General features: G+C 45.5%; 1 protein-coding gene across 1 annotated transcript in view; it reads left to right on the forward strand.

Moving 5' to 3' along the window:
• Positions 1-1,902: 1,902 nt before the first annotated feature.
• Positions 1,903-20,758, forward strand: part of LOC306765707 (uncharacterized protein) — a gene marked incomplete at its 5' end in the record, with an annotated part of 42,455 nt that continues 23,599 nt past the window's right edge. The window contains 5 exons of the mRNA XM_079253192.1: positions 1,903-3,000; positions 4,999-5,083; positions 5,167-5,214; positions 16,089-16,208; positions 20,539-20,621. Of these exons, the coding sequence (XP_079109318.1) occupies positions 1,903-3,000; positions 4,999-5,083; positions 5,167-5,214; positions 16,089-16,208; positions 20,539-20,621 (1,434 nt within the window). The remainder of the gene's footprint in view (positions 3,001-4,998; positions 5,084-5,166; positions 5,215-16,088; positions 16,209-20,538; positions 20,622-20,758) is intronic.

A 20,758-nucleotide genomic window follows, 5' to 3' on the forward strand; every position in this document is an offset into this window, starting at 1 on the left:
TATTGATACATGATCTATTGATACATGATCCATTGATACATGATCCATTGATACATGATCTATTGATACATGATCTATTGATACATGATCCATTGATACATGATCCATTGATACATGATCCATTGATACATGATCTATTGATACATGATCCATTGATACATGATCTATTGATACATGATCCATTGAACATGATCCATTGATACATGTTCTATTGATACATGATCCATTGATACATGATCCATTGATACATGATCTATTGATACATGATCTATTGATACATGATCCATTGATACATGATCCATTGATACATGATCCATTGATACATGATCCATTGATACATGTTCTATTGATACATGATCTATTGATACATGATCCATTGATACATGATCCATTGATACATGATCCATTGATACATGATCTATTGATACATGATCCATTGATACATGATCCATTGATACATGATCCATTGAACATGATCCATTGATACATGTTCTATTGATACATGATCCATTGATTCATGATCCATTGATACATGATCAATTGATACATGATCCATTGATACATGATCTATTGATACATGATCCATTGATACATGATCTATTGATCTTTAGTTCTACTGGAGAAATCCTTAGCAGAAACCCTCCGCCTGGCATGACTGCGTTGGTTAACTGGGTTAGTTAGGGTTAGTTAGGCTGTTTCTGTCTTTTACTGAGAAAGGTGGCCTGTCTACCAGGAAATGCCCATATAAGATTACAAGACTTCCGGCTGCGTGAGAACCAAGCAGCAACCTCCGGCGGTTAAAAGTGAAGCCAATGCGGAAGTGCACGAAACTGCAGTTTCCCCTTCATCCACTAGGGGATGCAAAACAGAGCAAATCCCCATAGATTCCATGTTAAAAAGATCAACTTCACAGCAGAAATAAACATGTTTACAGCAGAAAAAACATGTTTACAGCAGAAATAAACATGTTTACAGCCTGGTTTAGGTTTATAGGTCAGGTTTACCTTCTTGACAACTGTGAAGGGGAGTGAATTTTTTTCTAACTCGCCCGTTTAAAAGTAATTTAATCTCGAAGTTTGGCATATTTAGGGGCGTGTCCTTTTTATTGGCAGGTACACAATCTCCTGCTTCAAGTCAGAAGAACGTAGAACAACCGCGGTTTTTAGCCGGTTAACAACGTGACTTAGCTTTAGCCCGCTTACCTCCGTTAGCTGGTTAGCTACTGTTATCTCCGGGTTAGCTTGGTTAGTCCTTAGCTACAGAAAGCTCCGCGTTCGCTAGATGTCAATCATCCACCATGACGCTTACAGCCCCCCTCTCAGCTCCGCCTCTCAGCTCCACCTCTTTGCCCATATTTGTATTTTCCGGAAGAGACGACACGCATGCTCCTGCCAAGATGGCGATGTCGGAACCGCCCACCGAGCTTCAATTCAGATCTTCAGAAACCTACGGGTGACGTCATGCAGGCTCCACCCATCTTTTATACAGTCTATGGTGAAAACATGTGGTCAGACTGATGGAGGACCTGGTCTACCTGTCCCTGATGGAGGACCTGGTCTACCTGTCTGTGGTATACTGAATATTATTGGAAACATTTAGTTATGTTTTATATATTTTATACGCTACACCAGTAGAGGGCGAACTCGCCTTAATGTTACTTTGTTGTAGGCGGTGTTATGCTGAGAACCGCAGAACAAGCTATGCAAAAGAAAAAAAACTGTGCTTGTAATGTGTGCACCCGCCGAGTAAAGTTGAGAAAAAACTTGAGATGTGTTGCACCTTTATTTCGGCCACGATGTAACATCTTTTTGGCGACGAGGACAAACAGGATGGCACAGTAAGGACGTGGCTGTCGGGCTAAAGACTTTATAAGGGGGGAGAGCACCGTAAGTTACAGAAAAGATGGTGACCATCGGCACTCTAGCAGCGTTTGATGCTAAAAATCAAAGCTGGGAAGAATACTGTGAAATAATGGATCAGTTTTTTGAGGCCAATGAGATTGATAACGGGGATAAGCAGAGAGCTATACTCCTCAGTGTAGTTGGCGCATCTACATACAGTTTAATACGGAATCTCCTCAGCCCGAGTAAACCAAAAGAGAAGACTTACACAGAGCTGGTATCGTTGCTGAAAAACCACTTCGACCCAAAGCCAAGTGAAATCGTCCAGAGGTACAAGTTTGATTCCCGCAGTCGTAAGCCAAATGAATCAGTCGTGGATTATGTAGCAGAACTGCGCAGGCTTGCACAGGACTGTAATTATGCCAACACGTTGGAGCAAAAATTGAGAGATAGGATCGTATGTGGAATTAATGACGACCGTATCCAAAGACGACTCCTAGCAGAAGCAGATTTAACATGTGAAAAAGCCTTGTCCATTGCAGTAGCTGCTGAAACCGCCAATAAAAATGCACATGACCTCCAAAATCCAAGCGCAACTGTGAAGTGCTTCAAGACAAACAAAGGCACGCATCAGGGAGGCGCGTTCAAGAGCGGCAGTGTTCCAGAGTGTTACCGGTGCAAAGGACAACACAAGGCATCAGAATGTAAGTTCAAACAAGAGAAATGTCATGCATGCGGAAAAGTGGGCCATATTGCCAAAGCTTGTCGAAACAAAACCAAGCAAAAAGGAAATGCTAAACCTGGTGTTAAAAAGGAGCAAGCTCGTTCAGGCTATCGTTCACATAATGTTAAAGAAAGGCAAGAGGAAAGCAACTCGGATAGTTCTGATGAAGATCCTTTCACATTACAAAGAATGAAGTTCCAGCTAGGGCGCATGAGTGAAATGCCCCTAAGAAAAGTTGAGCCATACACTGAGAGTATGAAACTAAATGGCAAAAGAGTGACTTTTGAGATTGATACCGGCTGCAGTCTCACCGTGATGAGTGAAAAGACATTTAAAACAATGTGGAAATCAAGCAAAACCCCCAACATTAAACCAGTGAGAATCAAGTTGGAGACTTATACAGGGCATCCAGTGACAGTTGTGGGAGCAGCTCAAGTACAGGTCAAGTACCATAAGCAAAGAGCCAAACTGCCCCTAGTGGTCGTAAAAGGCGATGGACCTACTTTTACGACCTCCCTGATGGAGGACCTGGTCTACCTGTCCCTGATGGAGGACCTGGTCTACCTGTCCCTGATGGAGGACTTGGTCTACCTGATCCTGATGGAGGACCTGGTCTTCCTGTCCGTTATGGAGGACGTGGTCTACCAGATCCTGATGAGGACCTGGTCTACCTGTCCCTGATGGAGGACCTGGTCTACCTGTCCCTGATGGAGGACATGGTCTTCCTGTCCGTGATGGTGGACGTGGTATACCTGATCCTGATGGAGGACCTGGTCTACCTGATCCTGATGGAGGACCTGGTCTACTTGTCCCTGATGGAGGACATGGTCTACCTGATCCTGATGGAGGACCTGGTCTACCTGATCCTGATGGAGGACCTGGTCTACCTGTCCCTGATGGAGGACCTGGTCTGCTTGTCCCTGATGGAGGACATGGTCTACCTGATCCTGATGGAGGACCTGGTCTACTTGTCCCTGATGGAGGACATGGTCTACCTGATCCTGATGGAGGACCTGGTCTACCTGATCCTGATGGAGGACCTGGTCTACCTGTCCCTGATGGAGGACCTGGTCTGCTTGTCCCTGATGGAGGACATGGTCTACCTGATCCTGATGGAGGACCTGGTCTTCCTGTCCGTGATGGAGGACGTGGTCTACCTGATCCTAGTGAAGGACCTGGTCTACATGATCCTGATGGATGACCTGGTCTACCTGTCCCTGATGGCGGACCTGGTCTACCTGTCCCTGATGGAGGACCTGGTCTACCTGATCCTGATGGAGGACCTGGTCTACCTGATCCTGATGGAGGACCTGGTCTTCCTGTCCCTGATGGAGGACCTGGTCTACCTGATCCTGATGGAGGACCTGGTCTACCTGATCCTGATGGAGGACCTGGTCTACCTGTCCGTGATGGAGGACGTGGTCTACCTGATCCTGGTGAAGGACCTGGTCTACATGATCCTGATGGATGACCTGGTCTACCTGATCCTGGTGAAGGACCTGGTCTACATGATCCTGATGGATGACCTGGTCTACCTGATCCTGATGGAGGACCTGGTCTACTTGTCCCTGATGGAGGACCTGGTCTACATGATCCTGATGGATCCCGCTGGCTAACTGCTGACTAACTGCTGGCTATCTGCTGGCTAACTGCTGGCTAACTGTTGGTTATCTGCTGGCTAACTGTTGGCTAACTGCTGGCTAACTGTTGATTATCTGCTGGCTAACTGCTGGCTAACTGTTGGTTATCTGCTGGCTAGCTGCTGGCTAACTGTTGGTTATCTGCTGGCTAGCTGCTGGCTAACTGTAGGTTATCTGCTGGCTAGCTGCTGGCTAACTGTTGGTTATCTGCTGGCTAGCTGCTGGCTAACTGTAGGTTATCTGCTGGCTAGCTGCTGGCTAACTGTTGGTTATCTGCTGGCTAACTGCTGGCTAACTGTTGGTTATCTGCTAGCTAACTGTTGGCTAACTGCTGGCTAACTGTTGGTTATCTGCTAGCTAACTGTTGGCTAACTGCTGGCTAACTGTTGGTTATCTGCTAGCTAACTGTTGGCTAACTGCTGGCTAACTGTTGGTTATCTGCTAGCTAACTGTTGGCTAACTGCTGGCTAACTGTTGGTTATCTGCTAGCTAACTGTTGGCTAACTGCTGGCTAACTGTTGGTTATCTGCTAGCTAACTGTTGGCTAACTGCTGGCTAACTGTTGGTTATCTGCTGGCTAACTGTAGGTTATCTGCTGGCTAACTGTTGGCTAACTGCTGGCTAACTGTTGGTTATCTGCTGGCTAACTGTAGGTTATCTGCTGGCTAACTGCTGGCTAACTGTTGGTTATCTGCTGGCTAACTGTAGGTTATCTGCTGGCTAACTGTTGGTTATCTGCTGGCTAACTGCTAACTGTCTTATTGTGAATATGTCTTCATCCCTGTGTTTTCAGATGGTTTATGTGTCCCTGTTGCTGGTTGGGGAAGTCTCTCCAGCTGGGTTTACATGTGAGACCCTCTGGTCCACTAACTTCACAGGTAGCATTCTGTCTTCAGTTTTAATTCTCAAATTTTCTGGCAAGCTGACAAAAGGAATGAACCTACCGTCTTCTCTTTTTCAGCGAGAACATTGGTGGCGCTGAACCAAACCACCATCAGGAACTCTTCAGGTCAGTACTAACAGGCTGGTTCTTCTCCTTTACAATTAAGAGCATGAGCTTAGTCTCCTCTGGTGGGTATGATGTTCAACATGATCCTCTCTTCAGGTTCTCCAGCATGTCATGAAGACCTGACTTCTAAGACCACAAAGTATGGAATGTAAAAATGTAACATGCTGATTTAAATGCTCACACTAACCCAGTTCATCACAGGCCACATCAATCCAGTCCACTATGACTCACATCATTTTACTTCGCTTACTGTGCTGCGTGAGTTTAGCATCCATGTTGACAATTCTGTACAAACAAAAATGCCAAACTATCGTTTCCACCCAGGAACATTAGAAAAGTAAAGACTCATCAAAAGCAAAGGAAGAGAGATGGAAAGATGGATGCCAGCAGCTTGCAGCTCCTCTCTTTTTTTGTTGTTACTTGTTGTTGTACGGTCGTTTTGTCACACAAACCCTTTCTACAGTCGTGCAATTCTCCTAGTGAACAGAGTGTTTACAGAGTGAACACTCTGTAAACTGTGCTTTTGTCCGATTTCATGACATACTGCCCGATATAGTGCAAACACAAGGCTCGTGTGGATAGTCAATTACAGTTGGCAGGAGAAGGAAGTGTCTGGGGGAGAGAAAACAGAAATGCGACTGCAGGGCAGCCGTCAAACTACGGATGAAAAAGTAACCTCAAAAACTGCTACTTCCTCGTGTTTTTGTCTGAAATACCCGATCCATTGTCAACAAATGAATGAGTTGAAGCTGCATCAAACAGGCTCCCCCAGGACTGTTGCCGTCTGCTGTTTACGGAAACATGTCTTAGCTCATCCTATCCAGACATGGCTATTCACCTGGAGGGCCGCACAGCTCACAGGCATGACAGAGACAGTGGTAAGAGCAACGGAGGGGCTTGATGCACCTCTATTAACATGAGCTGGTGCACAATACTCAGACCATTGATGGACATTGCTCCCTAGGACCTGGATATATGACCACCAAATGTAGACCAAAGTAGGTTCCAAGAGAGTTTATTACTATGATAGTGCCAGAGTCAAGAGAGCCGCATGAGGAACGCTGTCGTAGGACGTCTCCACACCGTGTCTGGGTTCACCACAGGAATCCTCCAGGACCTGCCAGTTGATCGCTCTGATTGGTTGACGCCCCGCGTCAAGCGGCCAAAGTTCACATTTACCATCTCTGGCTTTTGAGTCACGTTCCGCACGTAAACCTTAAAAAAAACCTTCTTGGCGCCGGCCCTCAAAACGCGACGCAAGAATGCTTGATGCCTACTTGACGCGCCTCCACATAGACTTTACATGGAAACCTGCCGCTCTTGACGCTCTTGACACTAAAAATGTGTTTGTTCTCTGAACACACCATTAGAGACACTGCTCCTGAAGTTTTACCGACATGTAAAATATGCTCATGACACCAGCTTACACAACAGGAAAAAATCCCCCCGTATGAGCCAAGCTGTTGCAACAGGGCCTGTTGGCGCCTCGGAAAATCTGAAGGACTGCTTTGTCTCGGGCATCTTCACACATCAGTACCTGGAAGTATATGCCTCAGCTGTGCTGAGCTACATTAAGCACTGTGCTGAGGGCGTCACTGAGGTAAAAACATCCCAGTTTATCCAAAACCTTGGACGTCATAAGAGGTGGAATTGCAACTTCAAGATAGGAACAGTGATTTCAGGTCTGGGGATGAGTCTGACTGAGTCTTGTCTAGAAAAGCCTGCCTTAGTCTGGTCTACAAAAAGCCTGACTCTGCCTGGTCTAAAAGTGTCTGACTGAGTCCATCCATCCATCCATCGTCTGCCGCTTATCCGGGGTCGGGTCGCGGGGGCAGCAGCCTAAGCAGGGAAGCCCAGACTTCCCTCTCCCCAGCCACATTTACCAACTCTGCGGGGGGATCCCGAGGCGTTCCCAGGCCAGCCGAGAGATATAATCCCTCCAGCATGTCCTGGGTCTTCCCCGGGGTCTCCTCCCCGAGGGACGTGCCTGGAACACCTCACCAGGGAGGTCCAGGAGGCATCCTGACCAGATGCCCGAGCCACCTCAACTGGTTCCTCTCGATGCGGAGGAGCAGCGGCTCTACTCTGATCTCCTCCCGGATGACCGAGCTCCTCACCCTATCTCTAACGTCTACGTCTACGTAGATCGACTGGTAAATCGAGAGCTTCGCCTTCTGGCTCAGCTCCTTCTTCACCACGACAGACCGGCACAGAGCCCGCATTACTGCAGACGCCGCACCGATCTGTCTGTCGATCTCATGCTCCATCTTTCCCTCACTCGTGAACAAGACCCCGAGATATTTAAACTCCTCCACTTGAGGCAGGACCTGACTCCCGACCCGAAGAGGGCAATCCACCTTATTCCGGCTGAGGACCATGGTCTCAGATTTGGAGGTGCTGATTCTCATCCCAGCCGCTTCACACTCGGCTGCGAATCGCTCAAGCGAGAGCTGGAGATCACGACCAGATGAAGCCAACAGGACCACGTCATCTGCAAAAAGCAGGGACCCAATCCTGAGGCCACCAAGTCGGATCCCCTCAACACCTCGGCTGCGCCTAGAAATTCTGTCCATATAAGTTATGAACAGAATCGGTGATAAAGGGCAGCCTTGGCGGAGTCCAACCCTCACCGGAAACTAATCCAACTTACTGCCGGCAATGTGGACCAAGCTCTGACACCTGTCGTACAGGGACCGGACAGCTCGTACAAGGGGGTCCGGTACCCCATACTCCCGGAGTACCCCCCACAGGAGCCCCTGGGGGACACGGTCGAATGCCTTCTCCAGGTCCACAAAGCACATGTAGACTGGTTGGGCAAACTCCCATACCCCCTCCAGGACCCCAAAGAGGGTATAGAGCTGGTCCACTGTTCCACGACCAGGACGAAAACCCCACTGCTCCTCCTCAATCCGGGATTCGACTATCCGGCGGACCCTCCTCTCCAGGACCCCTGAATAGACCTTACCAGGGAGGCTGAGGAGTGTGATTCCCCTGTAATTGGAACACACCCTCCGGTCCCCCTTCTTAAAAAGGGGGACCACCACCCCAGTCCAGTGGCACTGTCCCCGATGTCCACGCGATGCTGCAGAGGCATGTCAGCCAGGACAGCCCCACAGCATCCAGAGCCTTAAGGAACTCTGGGCGGATCTCATCCACCCCCGGGGCCTTGCCACCAAGGAGCTTTTTGACCACCTCAGCGACTTCAGCCCCAGAGATAGGAGAGTCCACCCCTGAGTCCCCCAGCTCTGCTTCCTCATCGGAGGACGTGTTGGTAGGACTGAGGAGGTCTTCGAAGTATTCCCTCCACCGACCCACAACGTCCTGAGTTGAGGTCAGCAGCTCCCCATCTCCACTGTACACAGTGTTGATGGAGCACTGCTTCCCCCTCCTGAGCTGCCGGATGGTGGACCAGAATCTCCTCGAAGCCGTCCGGAAGTCTTTCTTCATGGCCTCGCCGAACTCCTCCCATGCCCGAGTTTTTGCCTCTGCAACAGCCGAAGCCAAATGCCGCTTTGCCTGTCGGTACCCATCAGCTGCCTCCAGAGTCCCACAGGCCAAGAAGGCCCGATAGGACTCCTTCTTCAGCTTGACGGCATCCCTCACTGCTGGTGTCCACCAACGAGTCCTGGGATTACCGCCACGACAGGCACCAACGACCTTACAGCCACAGCTCCGGCTGGCCGCTTCAACAATAGAGACACGGAACACAGCCCATTCAGACTCAATGTCCCCCGCCTCACTCGGGACATGGTTGAAGCTCTGCTGAAGGTGGGAGTTGAAGCTCGCTCTGACAGGGGACTCTATGATAGGGGCCAGACGTTCCCAGCAGACCCTCACAACACGTTTGGGCCTGCCAGATCTGACCGGCTTCCTCCCCCACCATCTGAGCCAACTCACCACCAGGTGGTGATCAGTTGAAGCTCCGCCCCCCTCTTCACCCAAGTGTACAAGGCATGTGGCCGCAGGTCCGACGATACGACTACAAAATCCATCATCGAACTGCGGCCCAGGGAATCCTGATGCCAGGAGTACATATGGACACTCTTATGTTGGAACATGGTGTTCGTTATGGACAATCCATGACGAGCACAGAAGTCCAATAACAAAACGGAGGGAAACTACCCTTTCATCCACCGGGGTAAACCCCAACGTGCAGGCACCAAGCTGGGGGCTGATGAGAATGCCCACACCTGCTCGGCGCCTCTCACCATGAGCAACTCCAGAGTGGAAGAAGGTCCAGCCCCTCTCGAGGGTTCTGGTTCCAGAGCTCAAGCCATGCGTCGAGGTGAGTCCAACTATATCTAGTCGGAACCGCTCAACCTTGCGCACAAGCTCAGGCTCCTTCCCCACCAGAGAGGTGACGTTCCACATCACTAGAGCCAGCTTCTGCAGCCGGGGATCGGACCGCCAGGGTCCCCGCCCCTTGCTGCCGCCCAGCTCACACTGCACCCGACCCCTACGGCTCCTCCCGCAGATAGTGAGCCCACGGGAGGCGGGGCCCATGTAACCCTTTCTGACTGAGTCCGACCGGGCCCCATGGGTAAAGGCCCGGCCACCTGACGCTCGTGCCCCACCCCCAGGCCTGGCTCCAGGCTCCAGCCTGGACTCTGGCGGACTCTGTCTGTTCTAAAAGAGTCTCACTGAGTCTGGTCGAAAAGTATCTGACCTTATTTTTGTCTAGAAAAGCATGACTCAGTCTGGTCTAGAAAAAGCCTGAGTTAGTCTGGTCTAGAAAAGCCTGACTCTGTCTGGTCTAGAAAAACCCTGAGTCAGTCTGGCCTAGAAAAACCTGACTTTGTCTGGTCTAGAAAAGCCTGACTCTGTTTGGTCTAAAAATGTCTATCTAAGTCTGGTCTAGAAAAGCCTGACTCATTCTGGCCTAAAAAAGTCTGACCCAGTCTGGTCAATAAAAGCCTGAGTCAGTCTGGTCTAGAAAAGCCTAACTCAGTCTGGACTAAAAGTGTCTTACCTTATTATGGTGTATTCAATTCAATTCAATCAATTCAACTTTATTTATATAGCGTCAAATCACAGCAATGCCATCTCAAGACGCTTTACAGACAGAGTGGAAAACATAATGAAGGCCAATTCATAACAGCCTATATAAGGAAACCAACAGATTGAGTTGAGTCCAACTCAATCTCCCATCCTGAGCAAGCACACTGGCGACAGTGGGAAGGAAAAAACTCCCTTTTAACAGGAAGGAAACCTACGGCAGAACCCGGCTCAGGACAGGCAGCCATCTGCCTCTGCTGTGTGGGGGGAAGAGGACAGAAAGACAACAGACAACAGGAACTGCTACTCCCGGCCAGGGAGACCTGCTGAGACAGGAGACATACATGTTAATGATGCTACACTGTTATGGGGGGGGGGGGGGGGGGGGGGGTAAAAGAGAGAGATAAAGAGAAAAAGAAAGAAGCTCAGTGTATCAGGAAATGTCCCTCAGCAGTCTAAACCTATAGCAGCATAACTAAGGGATGCTAACCATCCCTAGCTATAGGACTTATCAAAAAGATAAGTCTTCAGCCTAGTCTTAAAGGTGGGGAGGGTGTCTGCTTCCCTAACACTAACTGGGAGCTTATTCCATAAGAGAGGGGCCTGATAACCAAAGGCTCTGCCTCCTGCTCGGCTCTTTGAGACTCTAGGAACCACAAGTAAGCCTGCAGTCTGCGAACGAAGTACTCTGCTTGGTATATAAGGAACTATGAGGTCTTTGATATATAGTGGTGCCTGGCTGTGGAGGGCTTTATATGTAAGGGGAAGGATTTTAAATTCTATTCTAGATTCAACAGGCAGCCAATGAAGAGAGGCTAAAACTGGAGAAATATGATCTCTCATGCTGGTTCTGGTCAGGACTCTGGCTGCAGAATTCTGGATCAGCTGAAGGGTTTTCAGGGCATATTTAGGACAGCCCAGTAATAGAGAGTTACAGTAATCTAGTCTCGAAGTAACAAAAGCGTGAACCAGTTTTTCTGCATCACTCTGAGACAGAATGTCCCTAATTTTGGCTATATTACGTAAATGAAAGAAGGCTGTTTTAGTAACCTGCTTAATATGTGGGCCAAAGGACAGGTCAGGGTCAAATATTACTCCAAGGTTTCTCACTGTAGCACTGGAAGCTAAAGTAATGCCATCCAGGTTCATTACAAAACCGGAAAATTTAGCTCTGAGTTTTTCAGATCCAAAGAGAATTACTTCAGTCTTATCTGAGTTTAAGAGGAGAAAATTTCTAGACATCCAAGTCTTTATGTCTATGAGACAGTTTTGTAGCCTATCGGGCTGATTTGTTCCATCTGGTTTAAAGGATAAGTATATCTGAGTATCATCTGCATAACAATGAAAGTTTATTCCATGCTGTCTAATAATTTTGCCTAAAGGGAGCATATATAGCGTGAAGAGTATTGGTCCAAGTACAGAACCTTGAGGAACTCCATGACTTACTGTAGTTTGGGAGGAGGACTTGTCATTTACATGAACGAACTGAAGTCTATCAGATAAATATGATTTAAACCAGCTTAACGCTGTACCTGTAATTCCAATCACCTGTTCTAGTCTCTGTAACAGAATGTTATGATCGACTGTATCAAATGCAGCACTAAGATCAAGCAAGATAAGTACGGACACAAGTCCTTTGTCTGAGGCCATAAGAAGGTCATTAGTAACTTTCACCAATGCCGTCTCAGTACTATGATGAGCTCTAAATCCTGACTGAAACTCCTCGCATAAATTATTTCTGCTCAGGTGGGCATGTAGCTGAGCTGAAACTATTTTCTCCAGAATTTTGGACATAAACGGGAGGTTAGATATAGGTCTATAATTTGCTATCACCTCTGGATCCAGCGATTGCTTTTTAAGTAAAGGCTTGATTACAGCAGTTTTAAATGATTGTGGTACATATCCTGTCACTAAAGACATATTGATAAGACTTAGTAGTGATGTATTAATTAAAGGGAAAATGTCCTTAAAGAGGCTCGTTGGGAGAGGGTCTAAGATACAGGTGGATGGTTTAGATGAAGCTATTATTTTAGTTAATTCAGAGGGTTGGACAGGACAGAAACTATTTAGACACAAGTCAGATCCTGGTTCTAAGGATGCTTCAGAGACCACAACAGGCTCAACATTATAGGTAGAAGGAAGAGTATTGTGAATTTGATCTCTAATAGTGTCAATTTTATTCCTGAAAAAATACATGAAATCATCACAGCTAAGTGAGAAAGGAATACATGGCTCCACAGCGCTCCGGCTCCTAGTAAGCCTGGCTACAGTGCTGAAAAGAAACCGAGGGTTGTTTTTGTTTTCCTCTATCAATGATGAATAATAAGCTGTTCTTGCCGTACGTAAGGCTTTTTTGTATACGATTAAACTTTCTTTCCAGGTTAAGTGAGACTCCTCTAGTCCTGATGAACGCCATCTGTTTTCCAAACGCCTTGATGCCTGTTTTAGAGCTCGAAGCTGGGAATTAAACCAGGGAGCCTTCATAATCTTACCTAATTTCTTCTTCTTTAGGGGAGCAACATTATCCAAGGTTGTACGCATTGAAGCTGTTATAGTATCAGCATGTTGATCAATCTGAGCAGGAGTAAGGCTTAAAGGGGGACTCTCAGTCATGCTAACACATGGTAGAGGGGAAAAAATTTATTCAATTGATTGTTTAAATTTTGTAATATTATTGTCTGATAAACATCTACTATAGTAGAATTTATTTTTGGTCAGTGAGTAATCAAATAAAGTGAATTCAAAGGTTAATAAGAAGTGATCGGACAAGACAGGGTTTTGAGGAAAAACTTTGAGCTTATCAGTCTCAATACCAGATGTTAGAACCAGATCAAGAGTATGACCATGAGAGTGAGTGGCTCCATGGACATTTTGTGAAAACCCAACTGAGTTTAGAATAGAGCTAAAGGAAATGTTTAAACTATCATTTTCATGGTCAACATGAATATTAAAATCACCTAGTACAATGACTTTATCAGTAGTCAGCACTAACTCAGACAAGAGATCAGAGAATTCGGTCAGAAACTCGGAGTAAGGTCCAGGTGGGCGATACACTAATGCTAAAAGGAGCGGTTTCTCTCAATTCCATTTTGGATGAGATAAATTTAATGTCAGGAATTCAAAGGATTTATAGTTAGTTTTGTGCTTAGGATTAATTAATAATTCTGACTTAAAAATAGCTGCAACACCTCCTCCTCTGCCTGTAGTTCTAGGAATGTGAAAGTTTAAATAGTTAGCTGGCGTAGCTTCATTAATACTAACATAATCCTCTTGCTGTAACCAGGTTTCCGTAAGACAGAATAAATCAATGTGGTGATCACCTATCAAGTCATTGACTAAGAAAGACTTATTTGGGAGGGATCTGATATTCAGTAGGCTACACTTTATCGTCTTATTTTCTGATTTTATTAGATCCATTGTTTTTATTTTTATGAGGTTTTCACGATTAACCCCAGAAGTGTTTTTGTGTTTAATTCTTACTGCTGGGAAGTTGTATAAGGTCGGAATGGGGTTTTGGGTGGGCGGCGGCAGGTGGGAAGCTGCAGAAAAGTGTGTAGGACTACAATTCTGCCTCCTGGTCCCAACCCCGAGTTGTCAATTTAGCTGACTAATAAAAGAGTCCATATTGCTAGATAAGAGAGCGGCTCCATCCAACGTGGGATGGATGCCAACTCTCCTAATAAGACCAGGGTTTCCCCAAAAAGCACTTCAATTATCTATAAAACCCACGTTGTTATCGGGACACCACCTAGACAACCAGCGGTTGAAGGATGACATGCGGCTAAACATGTCATCGCTGATTAAATTTGGCAAGGGACCAGAGAAAACTACGGAGTCCGACATGCTCTTGGCAAAGTTACACACCAAAGCAACATTAATTTTAGTGACCTCCGATTGGCGCAACCGGGTGTCGTTACCGCCGACGTGAATTACAATCTTACGGTATTTACGTTTAGCCTTAGCCAGCAGTTTCAAATACGATTCGACGTCGCCCGCTCTGGCCCCAGGAATGCATTTGACTATGGTCCCCGGTGTCTCTAGAGCCACGTTTCTGACTATGGAACTACCTATAATCAGGGTTTCTGCCTCAGCGGGTGTGTCGCCGAGCGGGGAAAATCTGTTAGAAACGTGAACAGGTCGGTGGTGGCCAGTGGGTTTTGGTTTGGGGCTACGCTTCCGCCTGACCGTCGTCCAGCCCGCCTCGGCTCCCGGCTGCGCGGGAACTGCTGAGGGACCGCTAGGTGGGCTAGCTGCCCTGGCTGGTAGCTCCGCACTGGCTAACGGGGGCTTGCTGACTAACTGCTTCCCTAACTGAGTGCGGAACTGGGCTTCTAACTCGCAGAGCCTCGCCTCCAAGGCTGCCAAGCTGCTACACTTAATACACCTACCGTTATCACTAAAGGAGGCGGAGGAGTAGCTAAACATCAGACACACCGAGCAAGAAAAGGCAGGGGACCGGGGTGTGGGAAGAGAGCTAGCAGCCATGCTAAAACCGAGTGCTTGAGCTGTTTAAGTCAGTAAACAGAAAGCCGAAGATCCCGAAAATAAATGCAATATATAGAACAGTGGTTTGGGAAGATATTGTGCGCTAAAGTGAGTGGTTGGTTAACAATAGATAGACGTTAGAAAGAAGTTAAAGGAGCCAACGGCTCGTAGCAATCCGCAGTGACACGCTAGGGAAACAGGAAATGACACAATACGTTACCGCAACGTCAGCATGTCCAGGTAAACCAGGTCTAGAAAAGCCTGACTCTGTCTGGTCTAGAAGAGTCTGACTGGGTCTGGTCTAGAAAAAGCCTGAGTCAGCCTGGTCTAAAAGAGTCTGAGTCTGATCTAGAAAAGGCTGACTCAGTGTGGTCTACAAGAAGAGATCTTTTAGAAGAGATGTTTTAGATCTCTGTTGCAATCTGCAGTATTGATCACAACATTCTGCTGTTGATGTTGGAACATTTAATTGGGATTTAAGGAACTGGGTAAGGCAGGTTTTGCTCATTTTTATCTGACAGATTTCAGTTTGTTCATGTAAATGATTCATCTTCTTTATATATCAGAGTTCTGTACTTGGATTTGTATTTTACATTCTGCATGCTTCCTTTATGAACGTATGATTATCGTAGTTAAAATCAGTTTCTATTGTAGAGAAATTCCACAGTTTATCTTCTTATACTCTGTTCTTACTGGTATTTCTTACATGCTCAGCATCATTATTCTTGTGTTCCACCTCAGTGTGTGAGTTCTGATTGTGGTACCTACATTTACAACTCAACATTGCTCTCTGCCTCTCGCTGACTAATTGCTAGGCTAAGCTCCAGCTTCCCTGCAATCCTTGATTGGACTAGGCGGTCAAGAAAATGAATCAATGAATAATGGCGACACTTTTTAATCATCTTCGTGGAGTCAGCCTTTCCAAAGACTATGGTTTCAAAAGACACTTTGACCTTGGGTCAGAACCCCTTCAAAACTCTGCCAGAAACGTCTTTTGAATGGTTTCTTCGGTTGCAACTGGAACTATTTTAATCTTCTTTTATTCACCTGTTTATTTACTTGTCTTTTTCTATTAAAGCTTTTTAATCTTTTTCCAACTAACGTAGTCTCCTTGGTCAATTTTTCCACAATACATTGCAGATGATACTCAGATTTTTCTCCATAAAGAATCAGAATGTTTTTTCATTGCCTGAAAACATGACAATGCCAGAGTAAAACTGCTTCTTCTGAAAGGACATTCCCTTCTCTTCCTTCTGCACCCTCCCACAGCATCAATTAAAATATTCCTATGTTGATAAAAAAAAAAAATCACTTGTTTAATAAAGTTAACCAAAGCAGGAAGTTTTCCACAACACAGGACCCTAGACCTGATGTTGCCATCTGTCTGTCTGCAGGTCTATACTGTGACCTGTCTGTGGATGGTATTGGGACCTGTTGGCCTCGGAGTACAGCAGGAGAGCTGATTTCCAGACCATGTCCTGAACAGTTCAATGGTATCCACTATAACACCACCAGTAAGTAGCCTACGACTGAGTACTACAAGTGTATGAGTCCACCTGTATCTGTGAGGACTGATCAAGCCCGATGTTGGAGAGTGTTGGTAAATGGAGAATGCAGACGAAATACTCCTGCCAGCACAGAACCAGGACACAGAATAATCCCAGTCAAACTCACCTGAACCTCACATTTATTTTTAGTTTAGCTGGACTTTTTTCTCCTTTGTCCTTTCCAGCATCATAGCAAGCAGAATGGTAATTTCGCTCCTGTGTTGTGCCAAAAAATTTGCTTTGCCAAGAGCAGCTTTATGACATACATGACATTTACACATTATTCTCTATTTAAATTTTCTCTATTGCTGGATATTAATGCTGTAGAAGAAGGTTGGAAGACAAAGAAAGGCAAAAGTAAATTGGAAAGAACCACAATAAAGCAATGAGAAGAGAGGGAATGAGGGCAAGGAGACACCAGTTAGATAGGTTCAAATCAGCAATCAATCTATAAAAAAAAACTGATGGTCTGCCTGCAAGGAAACAGAACACCACCAGCACCATCTCCAATGAAAGAACTGACAATTATCAGGGGACCATAAAAAACAGATAATCTGAGGGAGAAAGAAAACAATGTTCATAGCAGCAACAAAATCATTGTCCACATAAAGAGCAAAACATGAACTGTAGTTGGTGGGTAAATCCATAGCGATGGCGTTAAGGGTCCTCTGCCTCGTCTGGTGTTCATACTGCGTCCATTGTTGCAGTGGATTTCTGCAGTATACTTGCATAAGACACAATAAAAACCCAAAACAGCCATAGTTTGGTCTCCATGTTTAACTGGCAGGTGGAGGAAAGTTTTCTTCTTCACGCCGGTCTGGTCCTCTCTTCTGCTAAATACTAGTGCAGCGCCACCTCTGGTGGGAATGGGGAGATATTATTCTACTGGTTTGGCTGGTTTCACCAAAGTGCAGCGTGAACATGGTCCGCATGGATACACCCCCCTACAGCTGGACCCAGTCCCCAGTCCCAGTTTATGTCTTGTATGACTAAATAAATTGACGATGACTGAAAATAAACGGAGAAAGACATTTGGCCTGTGCTTGTTAAATACCCAGCTGAGAGATGATGAAAATAAGCATGGTGTTATAGGAAGAAAAAAAAAGAGGTAAAATCTCAAGCTTTAAAACAGGAACGGCACACCAACATCGTCTTGAAGTGTTAAAGCTGCGTTATCTTCTTGGCGAGGTCATGTTCAGCTTTCCCAGGGAAACACTGACTTATGGATCCACTGCCACTATAGTCTCACACAGAAAACATCATCTGACTCTGTAGTCGGGGTGGGACTCGTGCTGCCTGCCGGCCACATCCGTTAGTCTTTTACTTCCAGAAAATCCCACAGTCAGTCTGAGGACAAGGAGGACCCATCACCTCCAGAGGTCAAAGGTGAAAACCAAGCCCACATGTCCACCATAAAATCCATATCCACACTGTTCACAGTCACAACCAGCAGGGCTCTGCCAGACCCTCTGGTTCTGGGATCCCCGGGCCCCATCAGCAGCGGCCGGGTCCCTGCAGTCACATCTGCATATCAGGTCCTGCTCCAGGACTCAGAGCTGACACAGGAGGGAGGTGGAGTGTTGCAGCATGTTGTAGGGACCGTTTCTGCTCCAGTGTCCTGACTGACAGCATGTGTGACAAACAGAACTCTGCAGTGGTCCAGACCAAAACTCCCCCTTCCCCAGTTCACCCCCTGAATCCCCCTCGGGCATGTTAACATGTTGGGGTCCCTGTGGAGACCATGGTGCATGCTGACAAGGGTTAAAGGGGTGGTGAGCTGCCGTGGTCGACGCCGTGCAGCAGACGAGCTTCTGCTGCATCTGAATCATTTAGTCATGTGATTATAGTCTCATAATTATAATGTTCTTCTGTTGAATACTGTTAAACATATCATATGGACCATGTTCTGTGCTGTGAAAATCCTGGACTCTGGATTATAACTGTATCTGTGTGAGACTATAGTGGCAGTGGATCCATAAGTCAGTGTTTCCCTGGGAAAGCTGAACATGACCTCGCCAAGAAGATAACGCAGCTTTAACAGATGAAGATGATGTTGGTGTGTCGTTTCTGTTTTAAAGCTTGAGATTTTACCTCTTTTTTCCCTCTAACATTACGCTTATATTCAACATCTCTCAGCTGGGTATTTAACAAGCACAGCCCAAAGTCTTTCTCCGTTTATTTTCAGTCAACGTCAATATATTTAGTCATACTAGACATAAACATAAAATAACTGTAATCTTAAAGAAAAAAAAGTCACCATTTAATGTCTGAAAGGGATTAAACAGAAGCTCAAGCCCATCCAGTCCACGCAATGCACACCAACCCAACAGAATCAGCTCCCAACGCCACACATCACGTCCCTCATCTTTCGGTTTATTCTTTACTTCTTCCAATGTGTTGTTACACTTAAAAATCTTCTCAGATGATAGAATTGTGTTTCCTCTAGGAAAAGGGTTCCGCATTCGCACAAAGAGTGGCTTTTATGTTGATACAAAAGCTTTAGGAAGAACCGCACAAACAGCTATTAAACACAGGAGGAACTGAAAAGTAGTTTGTAAAATACATGTAAACATGTTAGATGTGCTCTGAACTCATCCTCGGCCTCTAACAGTTCTTTCTGAAGTTCTTAAAATTAGCTGAACTCTGCAATAATACATATTTGTCATTTAATCTCTAACCTCCTCTTCACTAAACTGTTAGAGGAAGATAATATTCTTTTCTTTCCTGGTCCATCCAGGCACGTTCTGTCTCATCTAACAGAGTCTGCCTGAACCAGGCTTTACTGTCATCTTTTGGAGAAATGCCCGTGATCTGATTTTCAATCTTTAATATATATATATATATATATATATATATATATATATATATATATATATATATATATATATATATATATATATATATTCTTGTTCTTAGACATTGACTTGAGAAAATTTGCTGAATCATTAACTAGTGTGGACAGCAATGTGTGTTTATAATTTTGATGCTAGGTACATCAGATATGTGGATCCTACAACCACTTTACCATTTGCAGATCTTTCACGGGACTTGCCACCATATGAGCAAACTTACACACACACTGATTTCTGTGTGAATGGCCGCTATGGCCCTGTGACGTCAACCAAGCCAGCCAATCACAGTTTTAATCCACCCATGAAAAGAATCACAAAAAATAGCAAAAAATCTCCTACAATATTTCCACACAACTCACTGTTTTTAATTCCTCTTATGGAGAGTGAACCAGCCTGCACATTAATTTATTTTTCTGTTCTAACTCTTCCATCTGATACATGCTCATAAAGCTTCCTTCTGGAAACCCACATTCTTCACAGCAGAACGTTAAAAATCTACTTACGTCTTCACCATATTTCTGCTTTAAAAACACCTTCATAGAATTTGGTTTAGGTTGCTCCTCCTTTCCCCCTATAGTCCCCATCGTCACCTGGTCTTATATTTCTGTTATGTCAGAATAGTCAGTCATTTCTACTCACAGGACTTCGTTTAGGAACCTGATCTTGTAGAGTCTATGTCTCTGTTTTTGTTTTATTTTTGCTTTATTTTTATTTATTGTCAAAGTCAGTCCTGGGGAAAAGGAGCGCAACCACCGTTATTATGAAAACTGTCGACAAATTTTATAAACAAACAAATCAGATCCTAATTTGGAAAAATATCCTTCTCACCAGATAAACCCACAGGTGGGTTGAGATCCCGTCGTGCTCGACCGAAACCGGTGACTGTGGCCCTCGTCACTCTTAAGGCCTATTCGAGGTTTGAAGATGAATCTGTTTGGATTCCGGCAGCCTGCCCCTCAGTCTGGTCCTGGCAGAAACACATGGGATCCCACTTCTGACACCAAATTGTCGTGGAATTTATCCGAAGAGAAATAAATCTATAAATCAACTGTTTTCTGTTCAATTTATTGGGCATGTACAGATGTTGGGAGCAAGAGGTCTTGAGAGCTCTGCCCCTGCTCAGTGTGCTACAGTGTTCTTTAGGCAAACACAAACAACCTCTGCCTGGCAGCACTAGTCAAAACAACTGCTAGCTTGGAGATAACAACAGTCAAAGCTGAAACAGGCCTTGAACAGAACACTTAGTTTTATGCATGAATCTACTAAAGCAAGCTTACTGAACTACTCTAACTATGCAGAATATATATCTTGTACTACTTAAAAGAAACTTAATAAATGAGTAACATATTAAAACTACACTATACGCATAATTCCACCACAACCTCCACACCTGTTCACCATCACACCTGTTCACCTCATTGATCCCATTTGTGGTTTTTCTTCAGACCGGGTCTACAGGGAGTGTCAGTCCAACGGTACCTGGGCTCCTCGAGGGAACTACAGTCAGTGCACTGAGATCATTTTGCTGGTGAGATTCATCAATATATTAGTCTAAATCACAAAGTTCTGATCTGGTTCATTCATGTCATCATTTCTCTGTTTTTGTCAGTTTCCTACATGTTGGACAGATGAATCCATCACACGACACGTTTGTTTGCATGTATG

This window comes from Telmatherina bonti, assembly GCF_933228915.1.
Source record: "Telmatherina bonti genome assembly, chromosome: 14".
Lineage (NCBI taxonomy): Eukaryota > Metazoa > Chordata > Actinopteri > Atheriniformes > Telmatherinidae > Telmatherina > Telmatherina bonti.